The sequence below is a fragment of the Mobula hypostoma genome, chromosome 24 (assembly GCF_963921235.1).
Source record: "Mobula hypostoma chromosome 24, sMobHyp1.1, whole genome shotgun sequence".
NCBI classification, from domain to species: domain Eukaryota; kingdom Metazoa; phylum Chordata; class Chondrichthyes; order Myliobatiformes; family Myliobatidae; genus Mobula; species Mobula hypostoma.
This window is the reverse complement of record NC_086120.1, coordinates 19,566,513-19,593,287: the sequence shown is the minus strand read 5'-3', so window position 1 is coordinate 19,593,287 and position 26,775 is coordinate 19,566,513. Positions and strand designations below refer to the sequence as shown.

General features: G+C 39.4%; 1 protein-coding gene across 2 annotated transcripts in view; it reads left to right on the top strand.

The window, feature by feature from the left end:
• The window catches only part of arid3a (AT-rich interactive domain 3A), a 103,030-nt gene that overhangs the window by 37,599 nt on the left and 38,656 nt on the right, over nt 1-26,775 (top strand). For both annotated transcript variants that reach the window (XM_063032490.1, XM_063032489.1), the window contains exon 2: nt 15,015-15,087. In XM_063032490.1, coding sequence (XP_062888560.1) covers nt 15,015-15,087 — 73 coding nt within the window. The remainder of the gene's footprint in view (nt 1-15,014; nt 15,088-26,775) is intronic.

Sequence of the window (26,775 nt, the reverse complement as noted above, 5' to 3'; positions counted from 1 at the left end):
ACTCATCTGAGTTCACAAGAAAATTTGGAAATTGTAGCAAAAATAAACTACCTCCTCAAATAAATGGCATGGTCGCATAGCTGCTAGCACAATGACAGCGATTGTGATTCCATTCAGGCCACTATCTGTAAGGAGTTTGTACATTCTCCCTGTGATCATGTGGGTTTCCTCCCACATTCCAAAGACATATAGATTAGTGAGGGTTAGTAGGTTGTGATGCTGGAAGCATGGCAATATTTTTGGGCTGTCCCCAACACACCCTTCTGGCTGTGATGATGGTTGATGCAAACAGCGCATTTCACTGTATGTTTTGTTGTTTCAATATATACATGACAAAAAGAACTAATTTTATCTAATCTTTAACATTTAATCTTTTAAATGTTTCCAACATAGAGGTGGTTGTTGTTTGGAATTGAGAACTTGTATCAGGATGCAATTCGGAAATTGTACCTGGAGATTAATAAGCTTGCCAACTTGACTTTGGCTGAGGGAATTTTTAGAAGCTATTTTAAGTTATGTGATTTATGACCAGGGATATCAATTATTAGGAAATTTCTGCAGAACTTGGTAAATGGTCTTTAACAACCTCAAGAAGTTCTTGTATGCCTACATTGCTGAGAGTTAACTGTCCTAAATTTGTAGAAGTGCAGTATTCAAGATTTAGTCTTGGAAACTCTTAAAAAGTATATATAGTGTAATGGTAGCTACTAAAGACTAAAAGCAGAAGAGAAACCTGTGGTTACAGAAAATAAATCATTGAATGCATATAAACCAGTTGTATTGTCAATCAAATCAATTACAGGTGTCCCCCGCTTTTCGAACGTTCACTTTACAACTCCTTGCTGTTATGAAAGACCTGCATTAGTTACCTGTTTTTGCTAACAAAAGGTGTTTTCACTGTTATGAAAAAAGGCAGTGCGTGCCCCAAGCAGCCAAGCTCCTCCCCCGGAACTGCATTCTAGCCGGTATTGCTTAAACACGTGCCTGTGAGCATCTGTGCTTTATGTCAACTTATTTTGAGCATCCGTTAGCAAGATGAGTTCTAAGGTATCGGAAAATCCTAAAAGAGCTCAAAAAGGTGTGAGACTTAGCGTAAAACTAGACATAATTAAGTATTTCGATCGTGGTGAACGAAGTAAGGACAAAGTGAGTTTGGCTTGTGGAAGTTGACGAATATGATGTTGAAGAGGTTTTGGCATCCCATGACCAAGAACTGATAGATGAAGAGCTGATGCAATTGGAAGAGGAAAGGATATATAATCGAAACTGAATGCAGTAGCAAACGGACCAAAAGTGAAATTGTCCAGGAACTGAACGTGAAGCAACTGCATGAGATTTTCACTGCAATTGACAACAATGATTGCAGAAAAGTACGACTTTAATTTTGAAAGGGTACGTAGGTTTAGGGCATATTTGCAGGATGGTTTGCGTGCTTACAAAGAACTGTATGATAGAAAAATGCGCGAGGCTAGGCAGTCAAGCATACTGTCGTTTTTCAAGCTTTCCGCATCAACCACAGCAGAAGATGAACCTCGACCTTCGACATCGAGGTAGGCAGACATAGAAGAAGGTGACCTGCCCGCCCTGATGGAAACAGATGATGATGAGATGACACCCCAGTGTCCCACCACCCCAACCTCTGACGACTCAGCCTAACACACCACCATCAGTGTACTTGCTGTCTTCCATGATTCTGGTAAGTGATACTACACTCTACATACATTATTTCTACTTTATATAGGCTGTGTATTTTTATGTGTTACTTGGTATGATTTGGCTGCTTCATAGTTTAAAGGTTACTGGAGAGAGTGTTTCTGCCAAGAGCGCTTGCGCTAAGTGTTTCTGCTGAGAGCGCTTGCGTGAGATTTTCGCTATGGTGGACAGTGCAGCAATGATTGTAGAAAAGAATTTCTACTTTTCATAGGTTGTATATTTAACATATCATTCCTGCTTTTACTATATATTACTGTTATTTTAGGTTTTATGTGTTATTTGGCATGATTTGGTAGGTTATTTTTTGGGTCTGGGAACGCTCACAAATTTTTCCCATATAAGTAAATGGTAATTGCTTCTTCACTTTACGACAATCTGGCTTACGAACCATTTCATAGGAATGCTCTACCTTTGGATGGCAGGGGAAACCTGTATACAGGAGGTTTTCTGTATATTTTGTATTTAATTAAGATAGATACTTATCCCAAAGGAAATTATTTAGACAATGAAATTAAAATCACAGGATGATCTTGTGTAATGGATGACCCAACTTGTAATGGAAATTTGACAGGATTTCCCATAATTCATCTTTGCATGCCTGATAAACTTTCTGCATTGGTTACATACTAACATCATTTTCCTTTGGATCATTGTAAGAGGAGAAATTTCCAATTTTCTTCGAATTATCATTGGGTCGCTCTAGATTGGGATTCCATAATGGTAAGAAGCAAGTCTCTTTGATGCTTTGGAGCTTTCCTGCTTCATGGGGTCTGAACACTTTTTTTTCCATCCAGCAAACTCCTTCCTATTTCTTGCACTTCCAGAGCCCAGGACCCTGGTCCTTGGTGACATTTTTCCCACCACGGGAAAGTCAAATGGCCTTTCTGTAGTATTGTAAATGATTGATTTGATTGACTTGGCTTGTGTGATTGAAGGAGTTGTTTTCCTTTTACTAAATAATCGAAATACAGATGATATTTTATTTGATTCCTCTTACAAGCTCTGTTCCATTGATACCAACTCTATATTTTTCTTAACAACTGTCTGAAATTCAACAAGTCTGTTTACAATCCTGGTATCACTTGTATCATATTTGACCCCAAGAGCAGCTTTGCGCTACATATCCTTACTGTCAGCTGAGAATGTCTATTTTTACCTCCATGATTAGATATATGTGACTCCACCCTTGCTTTGGTTTAACTGCTGATGTAAACCTCATCTTGACTTGTTTCTCTCAATGGCAATTGTTAGGCACTCATTTTCCTGTTTTCCCCCTCTCCATATTTGGCTATTTGTAAACTTGAGGTCATCTAAAATTCTTTCTCCCTGTCCATTAACTTTCACCCTTCACTTCACCTAGCATCTTAGCAGTTAAGGAAAACTGAGATCAAGGGTAGACTGTCCAGCCCTTTGAGTCTATTCTGCCATTTATCCAGTTCCAATGAGAGAGCATAGACAGTGAAATAATATCTTTGTTCCTTTCTGCATAGTTATTGCCTGACATGTTCGGTATTTCCAGTATATTTTAAGGGATTCAACATCTACAGTATTTTGCTTCCAAAAATATTTTGCCTTCTGAATATAGTTAAGGCTCAGTATCTGCAGTCATCTATAATAAAGAATGTAAAAGACTAATATACCCCGGGGGAGGAAATACTATATTTCAGTTCTGAACTGTCAACTCTTTATCTTGCGAACACTTGGGGGAAGATTCTTCAGGGCATTTTCCCTAACAACTCTAATCAGAATCTTCTGTGTTTTAATGAGATCACCTCTGTTTGGAACTACAAACTACATAGGCTTACAATATTTTGCTCAGTCTTCCCATACAACTCTTTTAACCCCAAGAATCTATCTGCTGATTTTTTTGCCTCTAATAAATGAAAACAAACATATTCTCACTGCTGTCCCACCGAAGCTTTCCATGGTTTGGTTCATTGGCCTTTATTGCAAGGAGGATGGAAGAACTATTTTGAGTTGGTTATCTTTAAGTATTTGCTGTGCCATTATGTTACATTAATGTTTCTTGTGTGAAGGTACTGGTATCTGATTACATTTAATTGTTGCACACTTTTTTTAAAAGATCTTTTTTATTCTAGATTAAATCACAATTCACCTGATTACATTTACTGTCTTTTATTGTGACACTTAATTAACTTTAATCCATTTGCAAGTAGTTTATGTCCTCAAGCCCAATTAACCATCTAATTTTGTATTATCAGTATGTTTTGCTTTTTATTAGCCCTTTGTTATCACTTCCATAATTTCAGTGTTCCCCTGATTGATTTTAGCTTAGATAGTACAAAATTTCATGCTTTCTCTCCCTCCTTGAATGGTGAGGTTATATTTTCAAATTGGCTGAAGCTGTTCCAGAGTTTTAGGCAGAACACCAAGACTGAAGGCAATCTGTTTTAGAGTATTAGAATGTCAGATTTCAATTCCATTAATTTGATTTGTACCTTTTCTCTAATGAGTATTGTTTTTTTTAAGTTCTTCATTCTCTTTTCCCTGTCATTTACTAATTTTGTACTTTTTTATTTCTTAGTGAAAGCAAGGAAAGCAAAGATTTTTTTGTTTTGTGTTTCTGTATTTTGTTACTTTATTAATTTGGCCTGTCTCAGAATCTGTGGGCTGAACATTTACTTCTGTTACAACTTTTTCTATTACAAATTTGTTAAAGTTCTTGCAGATTATTTTTGTATCTCTTCCTGACATACAGTCTCTGGTTAAGCAGTCTCTCCATTTAAAAATTCTCAGTCTTGTTTTCATGCCCTCCTGTCTCAACCAGTTCTGCAATCCTCCACAATAACTGCGGGGTCTCCTGATTTAATTATTCTATCATTGGTAACTGCGCCTTTTAATTGCAAGATCCAGTGCTGTGGAATTTGTTCCTCCCCTCCTTACCTCCATTCTGCCATTTACTGTATATGAAAAAGTCTGTTTCTTTGCCCAAACCTTTGGTTATCACCTCATGGCACAGCATCCACTTTGGTAACAGTTTTATTGCTGTTTAGGACATTTGCTAGGTTAAAATAAAATATTATTGAATAGCGAAGAGAGATATTTTAGTCTGGGTAGACAAATATTGCCTGAAACAGCTGTTCCTTTAACATAGCCTCCCAATCCTGGGTGCTGTCCAAGTCTTGTTGCATGCAGGCATTATCTGACAAATGTTAGCTAGAGTCAAACATCTTCAATTCTGACTTTCTGAGGAGGGAGGATTTGATGAATCGCTTGATGTTTGGAAAGCTTGCTTCCAAAAATATGACGTTTATTAATATGCCTAATGTATAGAAATTTACATAAATGACTTTGAAATCATACTACTGGGAGAATTATTTTTGTAGCTTTCCTGCATAATTGTAATTTATAGGAAACCTCACTCTTTTAATATACAGTAGTTCTATTTTTGCACATTTAAAAAAATATTCGATATACGTAATTGATTTACTTGTCTATTTATTATTATGTTTTATTTTATTTATTTATTTATTTTTCTCTGCTAGATTATGTATTGCATTGAGCTGCTGCTGCTAAGTTAACAAATTTCACGTCACATGCCGGTGATAATAAACTTGATTCTGGTTCTGAAAGTTATTGATTCTGATCAGCTGAATACGAATTCTGTTTTAATATGTTGCTGAATAGTTAATTTCAGAGTTGTATTTTTTTTTAGAAGAATATTATAGTTCCAGTTGTAACTTATCTACAAGAATGTTTGACACAATTTAGTCCTCCTATACTTGCAGACTTTTATTAATAATTTTTCATTATGATTAATTGAAACATAGGTAAGATTGCTGTGTATCATTTTATTTGAAATTAATGTAGATGAACAGTTATGGGTGAATGGTAAACACTGGCTTAAAGGAGCATCCTTAGTTGTTTAGTGTATTATAATTTATCTGCTAATTTTTTGGGGGGTTTTTTGTACATTATTAGCACACAACATTTGATATGCAATTTAGACCTATTATTTTTGACCGAACTGTTAATAACTCTTGTTAGGGGTCTGCATCAATACAAGCATTAATTACAAATCTTAATAATTATTATGCAGTGGATAATTGAACTATGGCTATTTATTATTTGCAAATATATGATCTGTTCTTAATTTTTTGTAGTTGCTGATTTGTCTACATCGAGCAAAGCTTGTGAGTCTTCAGAAAGCCTATAACCCAGAACTTAGTTTGTGGTTAATTCTGGAGATGTTGGCTGGGGAGAAGATGCTGCTATTGATCTGTTTATCCTACCTATGAATTTAGGGAATTTTTGTAAACTGAAGGTATTTCACTAGTAAATTGACGTGGAGGTTCAGCAATAAAGCATGGTAGAAAATGCTATCTATATTAATATTCTGTGAATGTACATGCTCATATTTAATATCTATCACTGACCTTTCTAAAAAAAAAGATACTGAGTTGCCTTTCTGAAATGCTGTGGTTTGAATGGTGCAATTAGATCCATGATGCACAACAGAGCAGTCTGTGAATCACATCTGCCCTGACAGATGGTTCTTGCAGCTCACCAGATATTAGATCTGGCTCCTCTGCTCTTCTCACATTATGCCTGAGTCTCCAAGTCCTACCTGATGTCAGCCTCTTGCTAAGGGCCAGACTGTGACACCCAAGAAAGATGTTAGACCTCGTCTTATCTTCCTGAAATAAGTATAGATAGAGGTCTATATCCAGCTTTATGTGCAGATGCACTGTTCATTGGGTACAAATCTGTCACTGTAAAATGGGACAGCATTGATGAGAACACGTGAATAGTGGAGTACAATAACGATGAGCAGAGACCTGGCAAGGTGGGAAGGAGTACCAGAGGTTTGGTAGAATGGTTCTAGGGCGGTGATGGGAGTAGGGAGAACCAACACAATCTGTGTCTTTAAAAATAAACAATATCAATTATTCTATGTTATGTACAATGAAAATAATGTGTCGTGAAATGTGATTTATTTTAAATGGCGGCAACACAATGCAATACATTAACAAAATTACTATGTTTGCGAAAAAAAGGTTGTATGCTATTAGATTAGAACCCTGTGCTCAGTTGTGCTGTAGAAATAGTAAAGTTTATTTCCATGTCAGCATTATGTGTGATTTTTGGAGAACATTTTTTAGATGGTGTTTACATATGCCTTTGCTTTGAGGTGGTAAAATTTATGAGTTTGAGAAGTACTGTTGCAGAAGCCTTGGCAAGATGTTGCTATGCATTTAATCAATACCATTGCATAGTTTGGAGCACCAGTGGTGGAGGGAATGAATGTTTGGAGTGGGAGTTCTAAAGTAGGCTAATTTATGCAGATGGTGTTGGACTTCTTGAGTGAGTTTACATTTGTCTAGAAGGTATGGCAAATTACTGAGATATGATCTGTTCACAAAAAAAACCAAATTCAATCCTGATTGTGTATTATCTGAACAGTATCCACGACACGGATTTTTAGGCAGTAAGGGAATTGAGGGATTCTGTGTTAGTTGGTACAGAAAAATGACATGAGGATAGAAGTTCAGGTACGATTTATTGAAAGGCAGAGCAGACTTAAAGGATCAAAAGGGCCATCTCCAACGGGATCCCACCACCAAGCACATCTTTCCCTCCCCCCCCACCACTTTCTGCTTTCTGCAGGGATCACTCCCTATGCGACTTCCTTGTCCATTCGTTTTCCCCCCCATCCTTTCCCACTGATCTCCCTCCTGGCACTTATCCTTGTAAGCGAAACAAGTGCTACACCTGCCCTTACACTTCCTCCCTCACCACCGTTCAGGGCCCCAGATAGTCCTTCCAGGTGAGGCGACACTTCACCTGTGAGTCTGCTGGTGTGATATACTGTGTCTGTTGCTCCAGGTATGGCCTTTTATAGATTGGTGAGACCTGACGCAGATTGGAAGACCGCTTTGCTGAACACCTACGCTCTGTCCACCAGAGAAAGTAGGATCTCCCAGTGGCCACACATTTTAGTTCCACGTCCCAGTCCCAGTCCCATTCAGATATGTCAATCCATGATTTCCTCTACTGTTGAGTTCTTAGCTTCATCCCTCCCCCTCCTGTCTTCTGCTATCATTTCAAGTCTGCCCCTCCCCGCTCAAATCTCATGCTATCTCTTTTTTCTGTTAGTCCTCATGAAGGGTTTCAACCCGAAACGTCGACTGTACTACTTCCTATAGATGCTGCCTGGCTTGCTGCGTTCCACCAGCATTTTGTGTGTGTTGCTTGAATTTCCAGCATCTGCAGATTTTCTCGTGTTAACAGTACTTCTTTTTATTTTAATGTTCTGGCTAATTGCTGCCCAATCAAGTCTACACTCAGTCATCAACAATGTGATGAAAATGGTTTTAACAAGTAGCACTCGAATCTCCAATAACTTGCCCACTGAAGGCTAATTTGGATTTCATAAAAAGTTGTGCAGTTGCAGAACTTGATTCAAATGTGGAATTTGGCATTTTATACTGCATTGAATATCAAAGTGAAGTAACAAAACTTTTCTCTTTTGGAAAAGGACAGAACCTAGCAATTATGTTGTCTGAATGTTACTGGCCTTTTATTTGTAACTTCAAATGTTGCCATGTTATGGCTATTTATGGATGAGGATGTCATAATAAGAAAATCAGAACAAAAACTGAAGATGGCAGACATATGAAATAATAAATATATAAAATACTGGACTTAATTCAGCAGGTCAAATGGCATCTGTGGTAGAAGAAAGCATTAATGTTTTGGATTTAAGGCCCTAGGTGAGAATTGGAAAAGAAAATAATTGATCTTAAGTTGCAGTGAAATTGATGGAAGTCTCATTGGAACAATTGAGATGAAAGATTTGGGTGATTGGAAGGGAGTCTGGCAAGAAGACTGGAAGGGAGGAAGTAAAGTCAAAATTGCTGTTGGAGTCTGGAAACAACATCAAATTCTCCAACTTCCATCAACTCTGCATGAGAACTGACTATTTTTGCTGTAAATCCATGTGTAATATTAATTCAGTTTCTTCCCTTCGTTCTGTAAGTAAATTATAAAATTCAATGTGAATGCAAGACTATCTTTTCTCTCGAGAGTCCATACTGTGTAAACAGGAGACTAGGTTGCCTGCACCTTAATTTGCATACATGGTGGAAGTGTGGTGGGGAACTTGAAGCTAATTTTAAAATTGTCAGATTTTTTAAAAAGGTTATGTGTAAAATCAACAGCATCCTCAAATGGATCCAAGAAGATTATAGAAAATGCTGCTTTAGTCAGATAATTTTAATACCATTGATAAAATGCGAGATTTGATTCATAATTTTATTGTTATATTTGCTTATGAGGTAAAATATTATCATCATTCGTGGTAAATGAACTATCAAACAGTGGAAGTTTAGAAGTGTATTGGAAAATGGGTAGCAAAGTTGGAAATCGATTGTTCATAGTGCCTCATCACTGAAGACTGCTGTATAAATGCATTGTTGGCTTCGGACTACAGTCAATAATAAATTGTTCTTGCAAGAATCATTCCATAGAATCCTCTATGCAGTTGTTGCAAATTGACTTTGAATTTTTAATAATTCATCATAAAATATTACTTGTACATTTTGATTATAATGCTTTGTCAGGTGGTGCTTTGCAATGTCAGGTTAATGCTGTTTTCAGATTTCTGTAACAAATGCACATCAAGTAAACATTACAAAAATTTTAATTGGAGTGGCCATATAAACATAATTGTTACTCTTCCCTTTCCTACACTTCACCACCCACCAGCTGCAAGGAAATGTACAGCTGGCAAAATTTGACTGACTTCAGCGAAGTCATGCTTAATTAAACTTCAGTAACATTTTTTGAAAAGCAAGTTATGCTATAGAATTTAATATCTTTTGAGAAATAATGTATGATTAATTTCAGAATGCTTGTCCAACTATTCGCCACTGTACATGCAGAAATTATGTTTACATCTGTGTACATGTATCTACTGATGCCTCTGGACACATCTTCAGTGATGTTCCTGGAATCATCGGGTGTTTCGGGTCTTTCAACATCATACACCCTCCTCCAGGTGACCCAGCCGGGGCTGATCAGACGCCAGCTTGTGTCCAGATGGCTAGCTACTTATGACTCCATGGCTCCCCTCTTTTTAGCCACAGCCATCTTGAGGCCCTCTCTGCCACATCAATGGTACTGCGGATGGCTCTCCTCTTCCTCTCTCCCTCGATGCCCAAATTGCTGAAGGCTCTAGCTAAGGAACGGGCTGCGAATCCCCTACAACCAACCTCCCCTGGGAAACACCTTACTCTTCATCCAGCCTGCTGACAGTTGCTGACCAGTCCTGCTACTTGGAGAGCCTCCTTTCAAAGGCCTCTTCCAAGCGATCCTCCCATGGGACTGTCAGCTCCAGCAGCACCACTTGCTTAGTAGACTCAGACACAAGGACAATGTCTGGTCGTAGGGTGGTGTTAAAACTCCAGTAATCTGGTATCTTATTTCTGATTGTTCAGAAATCCTGAATGGCACTAGGCTCCTTCCTCAGTATCTGTATGCAAACAAGTCTATTCTGGTCCAGTCCAGAACTTGCACTGTTAACCAACAACTAGCGAATTATGAAGTATTATTAATTTTGCATGTTATCTTTATTTTTTTCCTCCACTCAAAAACTTGCTGTGCTTCATTTCCTGCTCCCTTTAAACTCACTGTGTTCTGCTTCCTGGGCTTACTTTAAAATTGCCCACATCCTATTTCCCATACTCATTTTAAGTTCACTGGTTTCTGTTTACCACACTCCCTTTAAGTTCACTGGAACATGTATTATTCTACATTTTTAAAAAATGAAATGAAAGTATATTAGGATTTTAATAGGAATAGTGTCCTGTAGCCTGGAAAATAATGTTTACATGGATAGTCCAAATTAAAACATTTGTATTATTTATTTGATGTGAATTTGCTACTGAAACCTGTAAACAATATTAATCTGTTAGTCTATCATTGTTAAGGTCTAGAATTTGCTAGATTATTGGAGATTATTAGGAAGAGGAATTATTCTCTTCAGTCACCGCTACTTCATTACTCTCCCTGACAACTGTCTGAAAGTGAAGAAGACTGTTCACAACCTTGATGTTGTTATCTCATATTGAATTCGAGCCTCGTGTCCATCTCATCACCAAGATCGATCACTTTCATCTACTATACCCCAGGCTTGGTTCAGTCTGTGTTTAAAACATTGATCCATATTTTCATTTCCAACAAAGTTATTTTCATTTTTATTTCTATAAATGAACTTATCTAAAACATAGCTGCCCAAGACCTAACATATCAGTTTATGTTCATTGGGGGAAAGTGGGAGGGGGTATGATGGGCAGCAAGAGTGGGGACAGAGGGAATAGCACCAGGAGCTGAGAGACGATAGCTACAGGTGATAAAGGGCTTAATAGAAGATGAAGGTCAAGCATGGAATAAAGGGTGGGAGATGAGGAAGGCAGATGGGAACAATGGAGGAACAGTAGTATCTGGAGGAGTGTGTGGATGATGGGAAAATGGAGAGGGTGGAGGAGAGGAAAGAGAGGGTGATGAAAGCAAAGTGTGGAAGCAGTATTTACCTGATATTGAAGAATTCAGTGTTCATTCTGTTTGGTTGTAAGTATCCAGACAGACTATAAGGTTCTGTTCCTTGAGTTTGCATCTAGTCTCATCTTGGTGGTAGAAGAGGCTGTAGGCATGCATGTTGAGGCAAGTGAGGAGGATAGAGGAGTTGTTGGTGAGAGCAACATTAATCAGTTGGGAAGAGGTGGGTCAACTCTGTTCTCTGAAAAAGTAGGACATACTGGATGTCCAGCAATGGAAGGCCTCATTTTGAGAGCATGTGTTGTAAAGATTGAAGAACTGAGAAAAAGGAATGGCGTCCTTACAGATAACAGGTTTGCAGAAAACGTGTAGAAGTCAAGGTAGCTGCAGGAATCACTGGGTTTGTTGTGGATGTCAGTGGATAATCTGTCTATCTGTCTCCTGAGATGATGGAGACGGAGATCAAGAGAGGTAGAGAAGTGTCTGAGGTGGACCAAGTGAATTTGAGAGCATGGTGGAATTTAAAAGCAATATTGATAGAGTTAGTAGTTCTATAATGGGTGCTGGAAATGGCACCAATGCAGTCATCGATGTAATGAAGAAAGAGTTAGGGAATGGTGCCTGAGTATGTTTGGAATGTAGATTTCCACATAGTCAATAAAGACAGGCATAATGGGCTAAAGCATGGATGAGCCTTTGTTTTGGAGAAAATGGGAGGTGTCAAAAGAGATGCTGAGGGTAAGTGCATGATCTTCTAGGTGGAGGGGAACAGGTTGGATCTGGGTTCCACAAGTGAAGAGCCCCAAGGCCTTCCTGAACATATTTTAGAGTCAGGGGTTCCCAACCTAGGGTCCACAGACGTCTTGCTTAACGGTATTGGTTCATGCCATAAAAAAGGTCGTGAACCCCTGTTTAGATCCTTGTCCATCTCTTTTTCTGTGGATGGATTAGCGATTAAAAATGAAAGTAGCATATTCAGGGTCATCATTGAAATAGGTTAAAATTATTTTTCTTAGTTACTCAGCAATGGAAAGTGGCTGTGGAGGAAGAATTGATAACTTAGAATTGAAAATACGCTTGGACTAAGATGTTAACTGTCCTGTGCTATCACCAGTGGGATCATCAGTTGATCTGCCACCTGTCTTCAGGAGTTTCGGCCTGCTTATGAACAAGATTCCCTTGAGGTGGTAGGCCAGCAGTGCTAAAGCACCACCTCCCACTGGTGAGCTTAAAAACTTGGCATCTGCCTCTATCAGAGTTGTTGGTCGCTTCCATCCAACAAATAGTCTACTCTTCAGGTGTCTATGCAACTACTGAAGGGTTTGCAAAAGACGGATACACTGTCCGACTATCTGCCCCTCTGGACGTACTTGGTCCACACCCATGATGATCCTGGCTCTGCTGCCTCAGCTACAGCCCTGCTGGTTGATTTGATCTCTCTTCTAGTGAAGCCAAGTCACGCAGCCACTTCTGGAAAGTGAACGCAATAAAGCCACGGCAACCTACCTTGAATGGATAGCATGAGACCTTCCACTCTCTGCCTCTTCAGTCTGATCTTAATTCTGCATCTTGGTTAACTTGTGCTCATGGGCTTCATCGATGTTTTCTTCCCAGGGGACTGTGAGTTCACCAATAACCACTTCTCTACCGGTGTCAGACCATATGATTATATCTGGACCCAATGTGATGAAAGCTATTTGCTCCGGGAAACTTTCCCATCTAGGTCGGCCTTGACACACCAATCATTGGCTGAAGAAAGTATGCTTGATCGTGAGCTTGTGCTGTACACCCTTGATTTGGAGCCTCCTTTCACAAATGATATGCGATGTTCTGTGCAGCATGGGACATGAGATAAGTTGTGCTGCAGTTCTCTCTGCTCAACCACTTCTGTTACAACTTTGAGAACATTGTTATGTCTCCAAGTGTACATGCCGCTGGAAAGATTGACTCTGCATGCACTCAAAATATGTTGAAGTGTTCCCTTCTCGCCACAAGCAACACACCTGTCTGTCTTATCTTCATACCAGGTGCTGAGGTTGGCAGGTGTTGGGAGCAGGTCGTACGCTGCTCTGCATAGAAAAGAAATGCAGAGTGGTTCCATCTGCCACAGAACATTCCAAGATACTTTCCCACCAGGTCCAAGCCCCTTGTTTGGCCAGGTCAGCTGTTTTAGCTAACCTCTTCTCCTCCTCTACCTCTCATATTTCTTGTGTTACAAGCTTGTGGCGCTCCTTACCTGTGGAAGATGCCCACCACTTGTGGGTTGTCCATCCAAGTCCCTGGTGGTCTAGCTGGGTAGCCCCAACCGTCTCCTTGTGCTTCAATCTGGACTCTGCCTCATCAACTGCTACATGGGCTGACCACTTCCTGCCTGATCTCACATCTGGCTGGGTGTTCTTGATGACAGGGTCTTTTGAGTCTCAAAGCATCAAGAATGATCTTACCTTGGCTACCTTGACCTCTTCAACAAAGGATTGCACCGGGATGGTAAGCTTTGTCTGGCTACTGTGGATTGCAACATTGGTGAGGCTGCTTGGTACTCCAAGCCACTTCTTCACATACTTGTTGATCTTTCGTTCCATTGCCTCAACATGGGACATTGCCACTTCATAGACAGTTAGTGGCCACATTATCCGTGGCATCAGTCCGTACTGCAATCACCACAACTTCAACTTGCCAGGCAAGCCACACTTGTCGACAGACATCAGACCTCTGCTGATCTGTTCCCCTGTCTCTTGAACCCTCTTGGTGTCTCTCAGCTCCTCTGTGTACCCTCGCCCGAGGCTCTTAACTGGTTGGTCCTGAATGGATGGAATCTCCTCTCCACAAAGGGTGAAATGAAAGTCAACCAGCTTTCCTCTCCTAAGAACAAGGCTCCTTGACTTCTTGGTCTTGAACTTCATTCTTCCCCAATCCATTAGCTCCTCAAGTCTAGATAGTACACTTTCTACTGCCTCCGTGCTAGGACCCAAAAGGGTGAGATCGTCCATGAACGCTCGTATTGGTGGTAACTCCTCTCTGCCATCAAGTGTGATACCTGGTCCCACTGATTCTGCACCCCTCACAATGACCTCCATGGCTAACACAAAAAGGATGGGTGAAATTGCATATCCCATTGGGATTCCAACATCCAAGCTCTGCCACCTAGTTGTAAACTGCTGAGTGGAAAACCTCATCCGGAAATTGTTGTAGTACTGCATAACAAGGTTCCTCGCCTTAGCAGGAATCCGTAGGAATTCCATCGCAAACTCAATCAGGGCATGGGGAACAGAACCATACGCATTTGCAATCAAGCCAAACTACAGCCAGATTTCTTCTCAACCTTTTCGACTCCTGGATGGTTTGCCATATCATACTAGTATGTTCAAGACATCCCGGGAAGCCTGGTATTCCTGCCTTTTGCACAGATGTATTTACCAATCCATTCTCCATCACAAATGAAGATTTTTTTCTGCTAGAATGCCAAACATAATCTTTCCCCGTACATTCAGGAGTGAAATTGGTCAGAACTTATAAAAAGTGAACAAGCATATGAAATGGAAGATGTGATATGTTGTAAAACAGCAATATGGTTGAGCTATCACAGAAATGAAATAATTTTATGATTTTATTTTACTAAGTAATCCAAGTGTTTACTGAATGTTTTTTGAGAATGTGTTGGTTGAGAACAATGTTGTATTCAAATATATAAATACCTACTGAACGTGGATCTTTAATTTAGATTGTGGACATGAGGTAAACTGTATATTTGCCTTTTTAAGTATCTTATGTTTTCCTTGCAGCTTTATGAACTGGACAGTGACCCAAGAAGGAAAGAATTTTTGGATGACCTTTTCAGTTTCATGCAGAAGAGAGGTAAAAATGTCAAACTTAGTGCCATCTGTCTCCATCATATCTCCCACCCATTCTACTATCCTAACTTGTTTTCTTTTGTAGAAAATAATTTATATTGCTTGTTGGTAATTTACCTAAACTCAAACTCTTCATGTGTAAATCCAGCCTGTTAATGCTGGTGGGCTATTTGTCTTTAGTGGATGAGGGGGTGGGTAGATTTGTAGCTATATTGAAAGTGTGCTTCCCGTGTATGCTGCTGCAAATTTAGTGCAATCTCTGTATTGAGCGTAGCGATTCTTTATTTTTTTAGTCAGTATTTTCCTTTTCTGAGCCTTGCAATATTTGAAACTAATTACCGTCCCACCTTGTCCATTATGATTGAAACTGAATTCTAAAAATTAAATTATTTTCTACAAAATTATTTTTAAGCAGATTTTCTAGCATAATTTTGTGATGCTTTTTTGGTGGTGGGAGCTGCTGATCAGTTAATGCTTGTTTCATTTTCAGCTTGCTTTATTATATAAAGTATAATGTTCTGCTGTGTTGTCATTTGGTAACGAAATCTTGGGAGATGTGGATTTGGGAAATCAGTATTCATGAGGCAATTCCTTGCAATTTTCTGTTAAATTTTTGTTTGTAGTAGCCTGGTACAGGTTGATCTTGCCCTGTTTTACCACACTCTATAAATATGCAGTGTATAATGTACCATGGAAGTTGAAGTGCATAAACACAACAAAAAATTCAAGTACTTTAGATTTGTGGACATTGAGTTAAAAAATAATATAAAAGCAGCTAGAATTCATTCAAAAAAATCAGACTGGACAAAACGCCAAAAGCATTCCAAATTCAAATTCCAATCTAATTCTCACATGGAACTGTTGTCAGTGTTAATGTTATCAAATGAATCATGCTTCTAGATCTAACTTGGTATATCTTTTGCCTTGTAGTCCTGAGATTATAAAATTTTCACAATTTGTTTTTACAAAAAATGCTTGTCTAAAGTGGTAGCAGAAGTTTATAATGAATTTATATTCTAGGATTTGTTTTTCAGCACTGCAGAGTTGATGTCAGCTTATAACAAGTTTTAGCTTCATGAAGGTGACACATTTTGTTATATCAAAGGTCAATGTTCTTGTATGGAGCTTGTTTTCATCTTATGATGAAAGAATTCAATAAAACAATTTCTATATGAAGTCCTACTTTGGGCTCTTTTTGCTGTATTGCCTACCAGGTAAGATGTGGCACAGTTTCCAGTCCCTGTTGATTTTGTAGGGATTATATAGGTCTACGAATTAAAGATCAAAGGTTTAAGGCAAGTTGTTTATTTTGAGTGTTTTTGTTAACTTTTGGGTATTTTTGTGTTTTAGGTTAGTTTTCAAGTTTATTTCAGATTTTATGAGACATTAAAGAAAATAAAGGTAGTGAGCAATTTTCCAGCTTTGTCAGCCCTTAACCATGTGAGATGCAGTTGCTATTTGAACCATTCTGTTGGATTCTCAGGTGTGAAAGACCAAAGAAATAGGCCCTCTGCATCTGGCCCAAGACACTGGGTAATTGATTAGGTGCTGCATGATCTGGCCAATTAACTCTTGCTTATATTAAAACTACTATCTGTTTATTCTATACCTACGGTGAGTCATTAGAAATCTTGATTTTTAAAAAAATCTTTAATCCAAAATGAGCCGTGGAGTCTCTTTCTGGATTAGTAGAAACCTATGTAGCTGAACCCAAGAACTTCATTCTATAAAATAATTCAGTTTCTTAACTGTAGTGGCTCATAAATGCCTGATAATGTTTGTGGTGTTTTTAGATTATTTCTTAAAATAGTTCTTTATTTAGTGAAAATAAATCCTGTAATTTTGCTTCAAATCAGCAATTCCCAGTGTTCATAGCAACTATTACTTTAGCTTTACTATTTGTCACATTAAATTTTTTACATGTCAGAAACCAAGTCAGATTTCCTGTTGGTAGCTGATGGAGTAACAGCAATCTGCTGTTGCTCCAGCTTTAATTATTTTACTATTTCCAACCTGTCTTGAAACTTCTTTTTATAAGTGTGATATTCTTTCATTATGGCTGGAAGGAGTGCCAGAGGTACTAAAAAGGATGATTTTCCTGCCTCTTTGGATTCTATTATGGAATTGCTGCAAAGTCATACACAAGAAGCCTCTGAGAAATTTCAGCAATTCAGCACTGAAATTAAACAAATAGATGGTAAATTGGACTCTATCCAACAAACTTAATGAACACGATAAACGCATTAAAAATAATGAGGAAAATTTGTTGGCTCTGGAAATGAAAGTGGATGAATTGCAGAAGCTTTGTGAAAAGCAATCGAAGTCCAACGAATAGACAGAAGATTATTGACCTAGAAAGTAGAAGTAGAAGAACAACCTACGGGTTCTGGGTCTCAAAGAATTAATCAAAGGTAACCATCCTATGGAGTTTTTTGCAAACTTTTTGCAAGAATTATTTCCGGAGACTTTGACGTCTGTGCCTATGATCGATCGAGTTCACAGTTCTCCTGCGTTTAGACCTCCCAACGCTCAGAGACCAAGATCAGTAATAATCTGTTTTCAGGAATTTAAAACAAAGGAACTCTTAATTCGCGAATCTCGTCGAAGAGGCATGATTGACTATAATGGTCACAAGATTAGAATTGTTGAAGATTATTTGCCTGAGGTTATTCAGGAACGTATTAAATTCAAAGTTATGTCCGAGCTTTTTAATATGGGTTTCAAGCCTTCCCTTCACTACCCAGCCCGACTCAGAATCACACATAAAAACGGTTCTTTCGAATGGTTCCGCTCAAATGTTGAAACACAAAAGTTTTTAAGATCAGAAGGTTAAATCCGAAGGCTAACTGTTTAGTTTCTCCTTACATGAAGACACAAGATTAAATGAGAAACTTTTAATGCACAAATCCCGTCGAAGGGGCATGATTAGTTATAGGGTGGAATATTAAGGTTCTCGAAGATTATTCGCTTGAGGTTATGCAGGGATGTGCTAAATTTAAACACGCTCTTTTGGAATTTTTTTAACAAGAGTTTTAACCTGTCCCTTGGCTACCCAGTTTGACTAAGAATCTCATTAAAGATGGATCCTTCAAATGGTTTCGTTTGAATGCTGAAACACAAAGATTTTTAAATTTGAAGGCTAATTGTTTCGCCTGTTTTTCCATGAAGATATAAGATTAATGTTCAATGTCTATCTGTATGAATAATTGTATCTTTTACTTTTGGTAAACCTTTAACTAATTTCCTTTCGTATTTTTTAATACTGTATTTTTGATATATGAGAATTGAATCTCTTGTTTGGCTATTGTTTAGTCTAGGTTGGAATATAAATAACCTTGAAACTGATTGGAGCGATCACCAGGTTTTTTTTGGGGGGGGGTGTCGTGTCCGTAGTTTGTAGATGCTGACTTTCTATTGGTCGGTTTTCTTTCTTTGGAAGGTAGGCGGGGTTGTGGTTTTCTCCCCCCAGAAGCTGTTTTAGAATTTTTAGCCAACTTGTTGCTTGGTTACCATTTCTCAAGGTTTATGGCTTGGTTTTTAACTTACATTTTAACCCTTCCTTTAAATAATAGTAAAAATGGACCAAGCTATTAATTTGCTCAGTTTTAATGTGAAAGGGTTAAATCACCCTGTTAAACGTAATAAGATTTTTGCTTATATTAAGAAATTTAAGGTCCCTATTTGTTTCTTTAGCCATTGGAATAGACTTTGTTTTCACTCTTCTTTTCAGGCCAAATCTGGAAGAGTTTCGATTCTTATAGATAATACACTTTCCTTTGTCCAACATAAGGTAGTGTCTGATACTAATGGACATTTTGTTATAGTTTCAGGAAAACTAGATAATAAATTAATAGTATTTGCCAATGTGTATACCCCAAATGTGGATGAGCCAGGATTCTTTGAATGCTTTTTTTCGTTTTTACCAGATCGGAATCTTTATTCTTTGGTGATGGGAGGAGATTTTAATTGTTGGCTAGACCCAGTTTTAGACTGATCATCTTCTAAACCAGCGTCTCTTAATAAATCAGCTTTGTTTATTCAATCCTTTTTATTGAAGTGTGGTATAGTTGATGTTTGGTGTGTTTTTTTAATATCCTTTAGATAGGGAGTATTCGTTTTTTTTCCCATGTTCATCACACATATTCCAGGATTGATTTTTTTTTTATCGATAGTCAAATGATTTCATCAGTTCATTCCTGTGAATATAAAGAGATTGCTGTTTCAGATCATGCTCCTATATTTTTTATCTTTACAACTCCCTGGTCTTCTTCAAACCAACAGATTTTGGTGTTTTAATACAACTTTGTTATCTGATAATGAATTTTTAAAATTTCTAGAGAAGCATATTATTCTGTTTTTTGAAGAGAATAAAAAGGAAGAGGCTTCTAATCTTATTGTATGGGATACTTTCAAGGCCTATATTAGAGGACAAATTATTTCTTATACTGCAGGTGTTAAGAATAAAGCTAATAAAGAAAGAATTGAATTAGCCAATCAATTAAAACAATTAGATCAAAAATATGCTATAGCTCCTGATCCTGTTTTATATAAAAGGCGTGTTGAAGTTAAAACTAAATATGATCTTCTGTTAACATATCCAATTGAAACTCAACTTCTTAGAGATAAAGCTCAATTTTACATTCACAGAGATAAATCAGGCAAAGTATTGGCCAACCAATTAAAAACTTCTCTTGTTAAATGACAGATTAAAGAAATTTGCAAAACTAATTGAGATAGGACAACTGTTTACTCTGAAATAAATGATACCTTTAGAGAATTCTGTTCTAAACTTTATTCTGATTCCCCTAAAGATAATACTGTAATGACTAAATTTTCTAGATCAGTTAAATATCCCTGCACTTTCTGCAAGTAATTGCAAACAGATGGATCAACCCATTTCTTATGAGGAAATCACCGAGGCTATACAGTCTCCGGGTCCAGATGAATTTTCTGGAGAATTCTATAAGGCTTCTTCATTAATTATACTGCAGTTACACTTAGTCTTTTTGGATTTTTTCAAATTGGGTAGTTTGCCCCAGTCTTTTTATGAATCTTCTATTTCGCTTATCCTAAAAAAGAACAAGGATCTAAATGAATGCTCTTCATATAGGCCAATTTCATTACTTAATGTAGATACTAAAATTCTTTCTAAAGTTCTGGCTCGTAGGATTGAAAATATTTTACTTTCTGTTATTTCTGATGATCATACTGGATTTATTAAAAACAGACATTCCTATTTTAAGCAACACACATCAAAGTTGCTGGTGAACGCAGCAGGCCAAGCAGCATCTATAGGAAGAGGCGCAGTCGACGTTTCAGGCCGAGACCCTTCGTCAGGACTAACTGAAGGAAGAGTGAGTAAGGGATTTGAAAGCTGGAGGGGGAGGGGGAGATGCAAAATGATAGGAGAAGACAGGAGGGGGAGGGATAGAGCCGAGAGCTGGACAGGTGATAGGCAAAAGGGGATACGAGAGGATCATGGGACAGGAGGTCCGGGAAGAAAGACGGGGGGGGGGTGACCCAGAGGATGGGCAAGAGGTATATTCAGAGGGACAGAGGGAGAAAAATGAGAGTGAGAGAAAGAATGTGTGCATAAAAATGAGTAACAGATGGGGTACGAGGGGGAGGTAGGGCCTAGCGGAAGTTAGAGAAGTCAATGTTCATGCCATCAGGTTGGAGGCTACCCAGACGGAATATAAGGTGTTGTTCCTCCAACCTGAGTGTGGCTTCATCTTTACAGTAGAGGAGGCCGTGGATAGACATGTCAGAATGGGAATGGGATGTGGAATTAAAATGTGTGGCCACTGGGAGATCCTGCTTTCTCTGGCGGACAGAGCGTAGATGTTCAGCAAAGCGGTCTCCCAGTCTGCGTCGGGTCTCACCAATATATAAAAGGCCACATCGGGAGCACCGGACACAGTATATCACCCCAGTCGACTCACAGGTGAAATGATGCCTCACCTGGAAGGACTGTTTGGGGCCCTGAATGGTGGTAAGGGAGGAAGTGTAAGGGCATGTGTAGCACTTGTTCCGCTTACACGGATAAGTGCCAGGAGGGAGATCAGTGGGGAGGGATGGGGGGGACGAATGGACAAGGGAGTTGTGTAGGGAGCGATCCCTGCGGAATGCAGAGAGAGTGGGGGAGGGAAAGATGTGCTTAGTGGTGGGATCCCGTTGGAGGTGGCGGAAGTTACGGAGAATAATATGTTGAACCTGGAGGCTGGTGGGGTGGTAGGTGAGGACCAGGGGAACCCTATTCCTAGTGGGGTGGTGGGAGGATGGAGTTAGAGCAGATGTACGTGAAATGGGGGAGATGCGTTTAAGAGCAGAGTTGATAGTGGAGGAAGGGAAGCCCCTTTCTTTAAAAAAGGAAGACATCTCCCTCGTCCTAGAATGAAAAGCCTCATCCTGAGAGCAGATGCGGCGGAGACGGAGGAATTGCGAGAAGGGGATGGCGTTTTTGCAAGAGACAGGGTGAGAAGAGGAATAGTCCAGATAGCTGTGAGAGTCAGTAGGCTTATAGTAGACATCAGTGGATAAGCTGTCTCCAGAGACAGAGACAGAAAGATCTAGAAAGGGGAGGGAGGTGTCGGAAATGGACCAGGTAAACTTGAGGGCAGGGTGAAAGTTGGAGGCAAAGTTAATAAAGTCAACGAGTTCTGCATGCGTGCAGGAAGCAGCGCCAATGCAGTCGTCGATGTAGCGAAGGAAAAGTGGGGGACAGATACCAGAATAGGCACGGAACATAGATTGTTCCACAAACCCAACAAAAAGGCAGGCATAGCTAGGACCCATACGGGTGCCCATAGCTACACCTTTAGTTTGGAGGAAATGGGAGGAGCAAAAGGAGAAATTATTAAGAGTAAGGACTAATTCTGCTAGACGGAGCAGAGTGGTGGTAGAGGGGAACTGATTAGGTCTGGAATCCAAAAAGAAGCGTAGAGCTTTGAGACCTTCCTGATGGGGGATGGAAGTATATAGGGACTGGACATCCATGGTGAAAATAAAGCGGTGGGGGCCAGGGAACTTAAAATCATCGAAAAGTTTAAGAGCGTGAGAAGTGTCACGAACATAGGTCGGAAGGGATTGAACAAGGGGTGATAAAACAGTGTCGAGGTATGCAGAAACGAGTTCGGTGGGGCAGGAGCAAGCTGAGACAATAGGTCGGCCAGGACAGGCAGGTTTGTGGATCTTGGGTAGGAGGTAGAAACGGGAAGTGCGGGGTGTGGGAACTATAAGGTTGGTAGCAGTGGATGGGAGATCCCCTGAGCGGATAAAGTCGTTGATAGTGCGGGAGACAATGGCCTGGTGCTCCTTAGTGGGGTCACGATCGAGGGGTAAATAAGAGTAAATAACTCGCGGATACCTCCTCTTATTTACCCCTCGATCGTGACCCCACTAAGGAGCACCAGGCCATTGTCTCCCACACTATCAACGACTTTATCCGCTCAGGGGATCTCCCATCCACTGCTACCAACCTTATAGTTCCCACACCCCGCACTTCCCGTTTCTACCTCCTACCCAAGATCCACAAACCTGCCTGTCCTGGCCGACCTATTGTCTCAGCTTGCTCCTGCCCCACCGAACTCGTTTCTGCATACCTCGACACTGTTTTATCACCCCTTGTTCAATCCCTTCCGACTTATGTTCGTGACACTTCTCACGCTCTTAAACTTTTCGATGATTTTAAATTCCCTGGCCCCCACCGCTTTATTTTCACCATGGATGTCCAGTCCCTATATACTTCCATCCCCCATCAGGAAGGTCTCAAAGCTCTACGCTTCTTTTTGGATTCCAGACCTAATCAGTTCCCCTCTACCACCACTCTGCTCCGTCTAGCAGAATTAGTCCTTACTCTTAATAATTTCTCCTTTTGCTCCTCCCATTTCCTCCAAACTAAAGGTGTAGCTATGGGCACCCGTATGGGTCCTAGCTATGCCTGCCTTTTTGTTGGGTTTGTGGAACAATCTATGTTCCGTGCCTATTCTGGTATCTGTCCCCCACTTTTCCTTCGCTACATCGACGACTGCATTGGCGCTGCTTCCTGCATGCATGCAGAACTCGTTGACTTTATTAACTTTGCCTCCAACTTTCACCCTGCCCTCAAGTTTACCTGGTCCATTTCCGACACCTCCCTCCCCTTTCTAGATCTTTCTGTCTCTGTCTCTGGAGACAGCTTATCCACTGATGTCTACTATAAGCCTACTGACTCTCACAGCTATCTGGACTATTCCTCTTCTCACCCTGTCTCTTGCAAAAACGCCATCCCCTTCTCGCAATTCCTCCGTCTCCGCCGCATCTGCTCTCAGGATGAGGCTTTTCATTCTAGGACGAGGGAGATGTCTTCATTTTTTAAAGAAAGGGGCTTCCCTTCCTCCACTATCAACTCTGCTCTTAAACGCATCTCCCCCATTTCACATACATCTGCTCTCACTCCATCCTCCCACCACCCCACTAGGAATAGGGTTCCCCTGGTCCTCACCTACCACCCCACCAGCCTCCAGGTCCAACATATTATTCTCCGTAACTTCCGCCACCTCCAACGGGATCCCACCACTAAGCACATCTTTCCCTCCCCCCTCTCTCTGCATTCCGCAGGGATCGCTCCCTACACAACTCCCTTGTCCATTCGTCCCCCCCATCCCTCCCCACTGATCTCCCTCCTGGCACTTATCCGTGTAAGCGGAACAAGTGCTACACATGCCCTTACACTTCCTCCCTTACCACCATTCAGGGCCCCAAACAGTCCTTCCAGGTGAGGCATCACTTCACCTGTGAGTCGACTGGGGTGATATACTGCGTCCGGTGCTCCCGATGTGGCCTTTTATATATTGGTGAGACCCGACGCAGACTGGGAGACCGCTTTGCTGAACATCTACGCTCTGTCCGCCAGAGAAAGCAGGATCTCCCAGTGGCCACACATTTTAATTCCACATCCCATTCCCATTCTGACATGTCTATCCACGGCCTCCTCTACTGTAAAGATGAAGCCACACTCAGGTTGGAGGAACAACACCTTATATTCCGTCTGGGTAGCCTCCAACCTGATGGCATGAACATTGACTTCTCTAACTTCCGCTAGGCCCCACCTCCCCCTCGTACCCCATCTGTTACTCATTTTTATGCACACATTCTTTCTCTCACTCTCCTTTTTCTCCCTCTGTCCCTTTGAATATACCTCTTGCCCATCCTCTGGGTCACCCACCCCCCCCGTCTTTCTTCCCGGACCTCCTGTCCCATGATCCTCTCGTATCCCCTTTTGCCTATTACCTGTCCAGCTCTCGGCTCTATCCCTCCCCCTCCTGTCTTCTCCTATCATTTTGCATCTCCCCCTCCCCCTCCAGCTTTCAAATCCCTTACTCACTCTTCCTTCAGTTAGTCCTGACGAAGGGTCTCGGCCTGAAACGTCGACTGCGCCTCTTCCTATAGATGCTGCTTGGCCTGCTGCGTTCACCAGCAACTTTGATGTGTGTTGCTTGAATTTCCAGCATCTGCAGAATTCCTGTTGTTTGCATTCCTATTTTAATATACGCCATGTATTAAATGTTACTTACTCTGCTTCTCAGGAGATATCAGAATGTGTGATATCCTTAGATGCTGAGAAGGACTTCAATCGGGTTGAATGGAATTATTTATTTAAAACCTTAGAAAAATTTAATTTTGGACAGATTTTATTCAGTGGATTAGATTACTTTATTTATCTCCTTCTGCTCAGGTTCTTACTAATTTTCAAAATTCCAAACCATTTAAACTTCACCGCGGAACTAGACAAGGCTGTCTGTTGAGTCCTTTGCTTTTTGATTTAGCTTTAGAACGCCTTGTCATTTCTTTTCGAGAATCTAATGATTTCTGTAGTCTTTTAAGGAGAGGTATCACCCACAAAATCTCGCTTTACGCTGATGATAATTGCTTTTTATCTCTAATGTTGAGACCTCATTACCTTGTGTACTTTCTTTACTCTCCCATTTTAGCCAGTTTTCAGGATATAAATTGAATCTACGTAAGAGTGAATTATTTCCTTTAAATAATTTGGTATCAATTAATACTAATCTCCCTTTTAAAATTGTAAGGAATCAATTTACTTATTTGGGTGTAACAATCACTAAAAATTACAAACACCTGTTTAAAGAAAACTTTCTTACTTTATTGAACCATGTAAAAAAGATATTTAATTGGTCACCTCTTTCAATATCGTTGATTGAACAAATTAATTCTATTAAAATGAATATTCGACCTAAATTTATATATCTTTTTCAAGCTTTACCCATTTTTATTCCTAAATCCTTTTTTGACTCTCTTGAATCTATTTTATCCTATATATGGAAAAATAAATGTCCTCGTTTAAATAAAGTTCATCTTCAAAAACCTAAAAAGTCTGGAGGTTTAGCCTTACCTAATTTTAGGTTTTATTACTGGGCAGTTAATATATGATATCTTATGTTTTGGCTTTATTATATTAATCATGTAGACTGTCCAGTATGGGTTTCTTTAGAAGCTAATTCTGTTAATAAATTTTCTATTATTTCTCTTCTTGGACCCTCACTTCCTTTATTTGTAAATAAACTAACTGATAATTTAATAGTTAAACATACTCTGAGGATCTGGATACAATTTAGAAAACATTTTAGTTTATTGAGATTTTCCCTTTCTAGTCCCATTTATTCTAATTTTTTTTTAAACCGTCCATGACTGATTTAGTCTTTAAAGAATGGGACAGGTTAGGTACTTAATGTTTTTGGGATCTGTTTGTTGGATGAAATTTTTTTCATTTGTGCAATTTGTCAGCTGAATATAGCCTACCCAAAACTCACTTTTTTAGATATCTACAAATCAGAGACTTTCTAAGATATCAATTATGCACATTTCCTATAAGCTCAGATAAGAACTTACTAGACATTTTTAATTTGACACCTTTTTATAATGGTTCAATATCTAATATTTATGGTTTGTTACTGGAGACGAGGAATGTTCCTTTAGACAAAATTATGAACCTCTGGGAACAAAATTTACAGACATCAATATCTGAGGAAACTTGGAATGAAATTTTTAAACTGGTTAATACTTCATCGCTATGTGTTCCCCATTCCTTCATACAATTTAAGGTGGTACATATGACTAAAGATATGCTATCTCGTTTTTATTCAGATATATCTCCCTACTGTGACAGATGCAATAATGGAGAAGCTTCAGTAATTCATATGTTCTGGACTTGTCCGTGTCTTGAAAAATATTGGAAGGAAGTTTTTCAAACTTTTTCTTTACTTTTCAAAGTCAATTTTAAGCCTAATCCTCTGATGGCCTTATTCGGTGTTGTTGCAGGACAAGATATCGAGTTGAAGACATCAGATTTACATATTTTGGCCTTTAGCTTTCTTATAGCTAGGAGGGTGCTTTTGTTTAAATGGAAAGATGTTTCTCCTCCTACTCATGTCATGCTTAGATTTAGAGAAGATGTGTTGTTCAATTTCTGAATCTTGTCAAGACTTTCAAACACTGTGGGGACCCTTTCTGAATTATTTACAAAACTTTCAAAACCTTCAATTCGTTGTTTAAATTTAGATGTTGACTATTATTAATTTTTATTATATGAGAAGGTATTTTACCTTTTTTTTTCTCCTTAATAAACAACTTCAGTCTTGGTAGGGGTTAGACTTTATTTGTAATAAAGTCGCATATTTCATTATAACTTTGA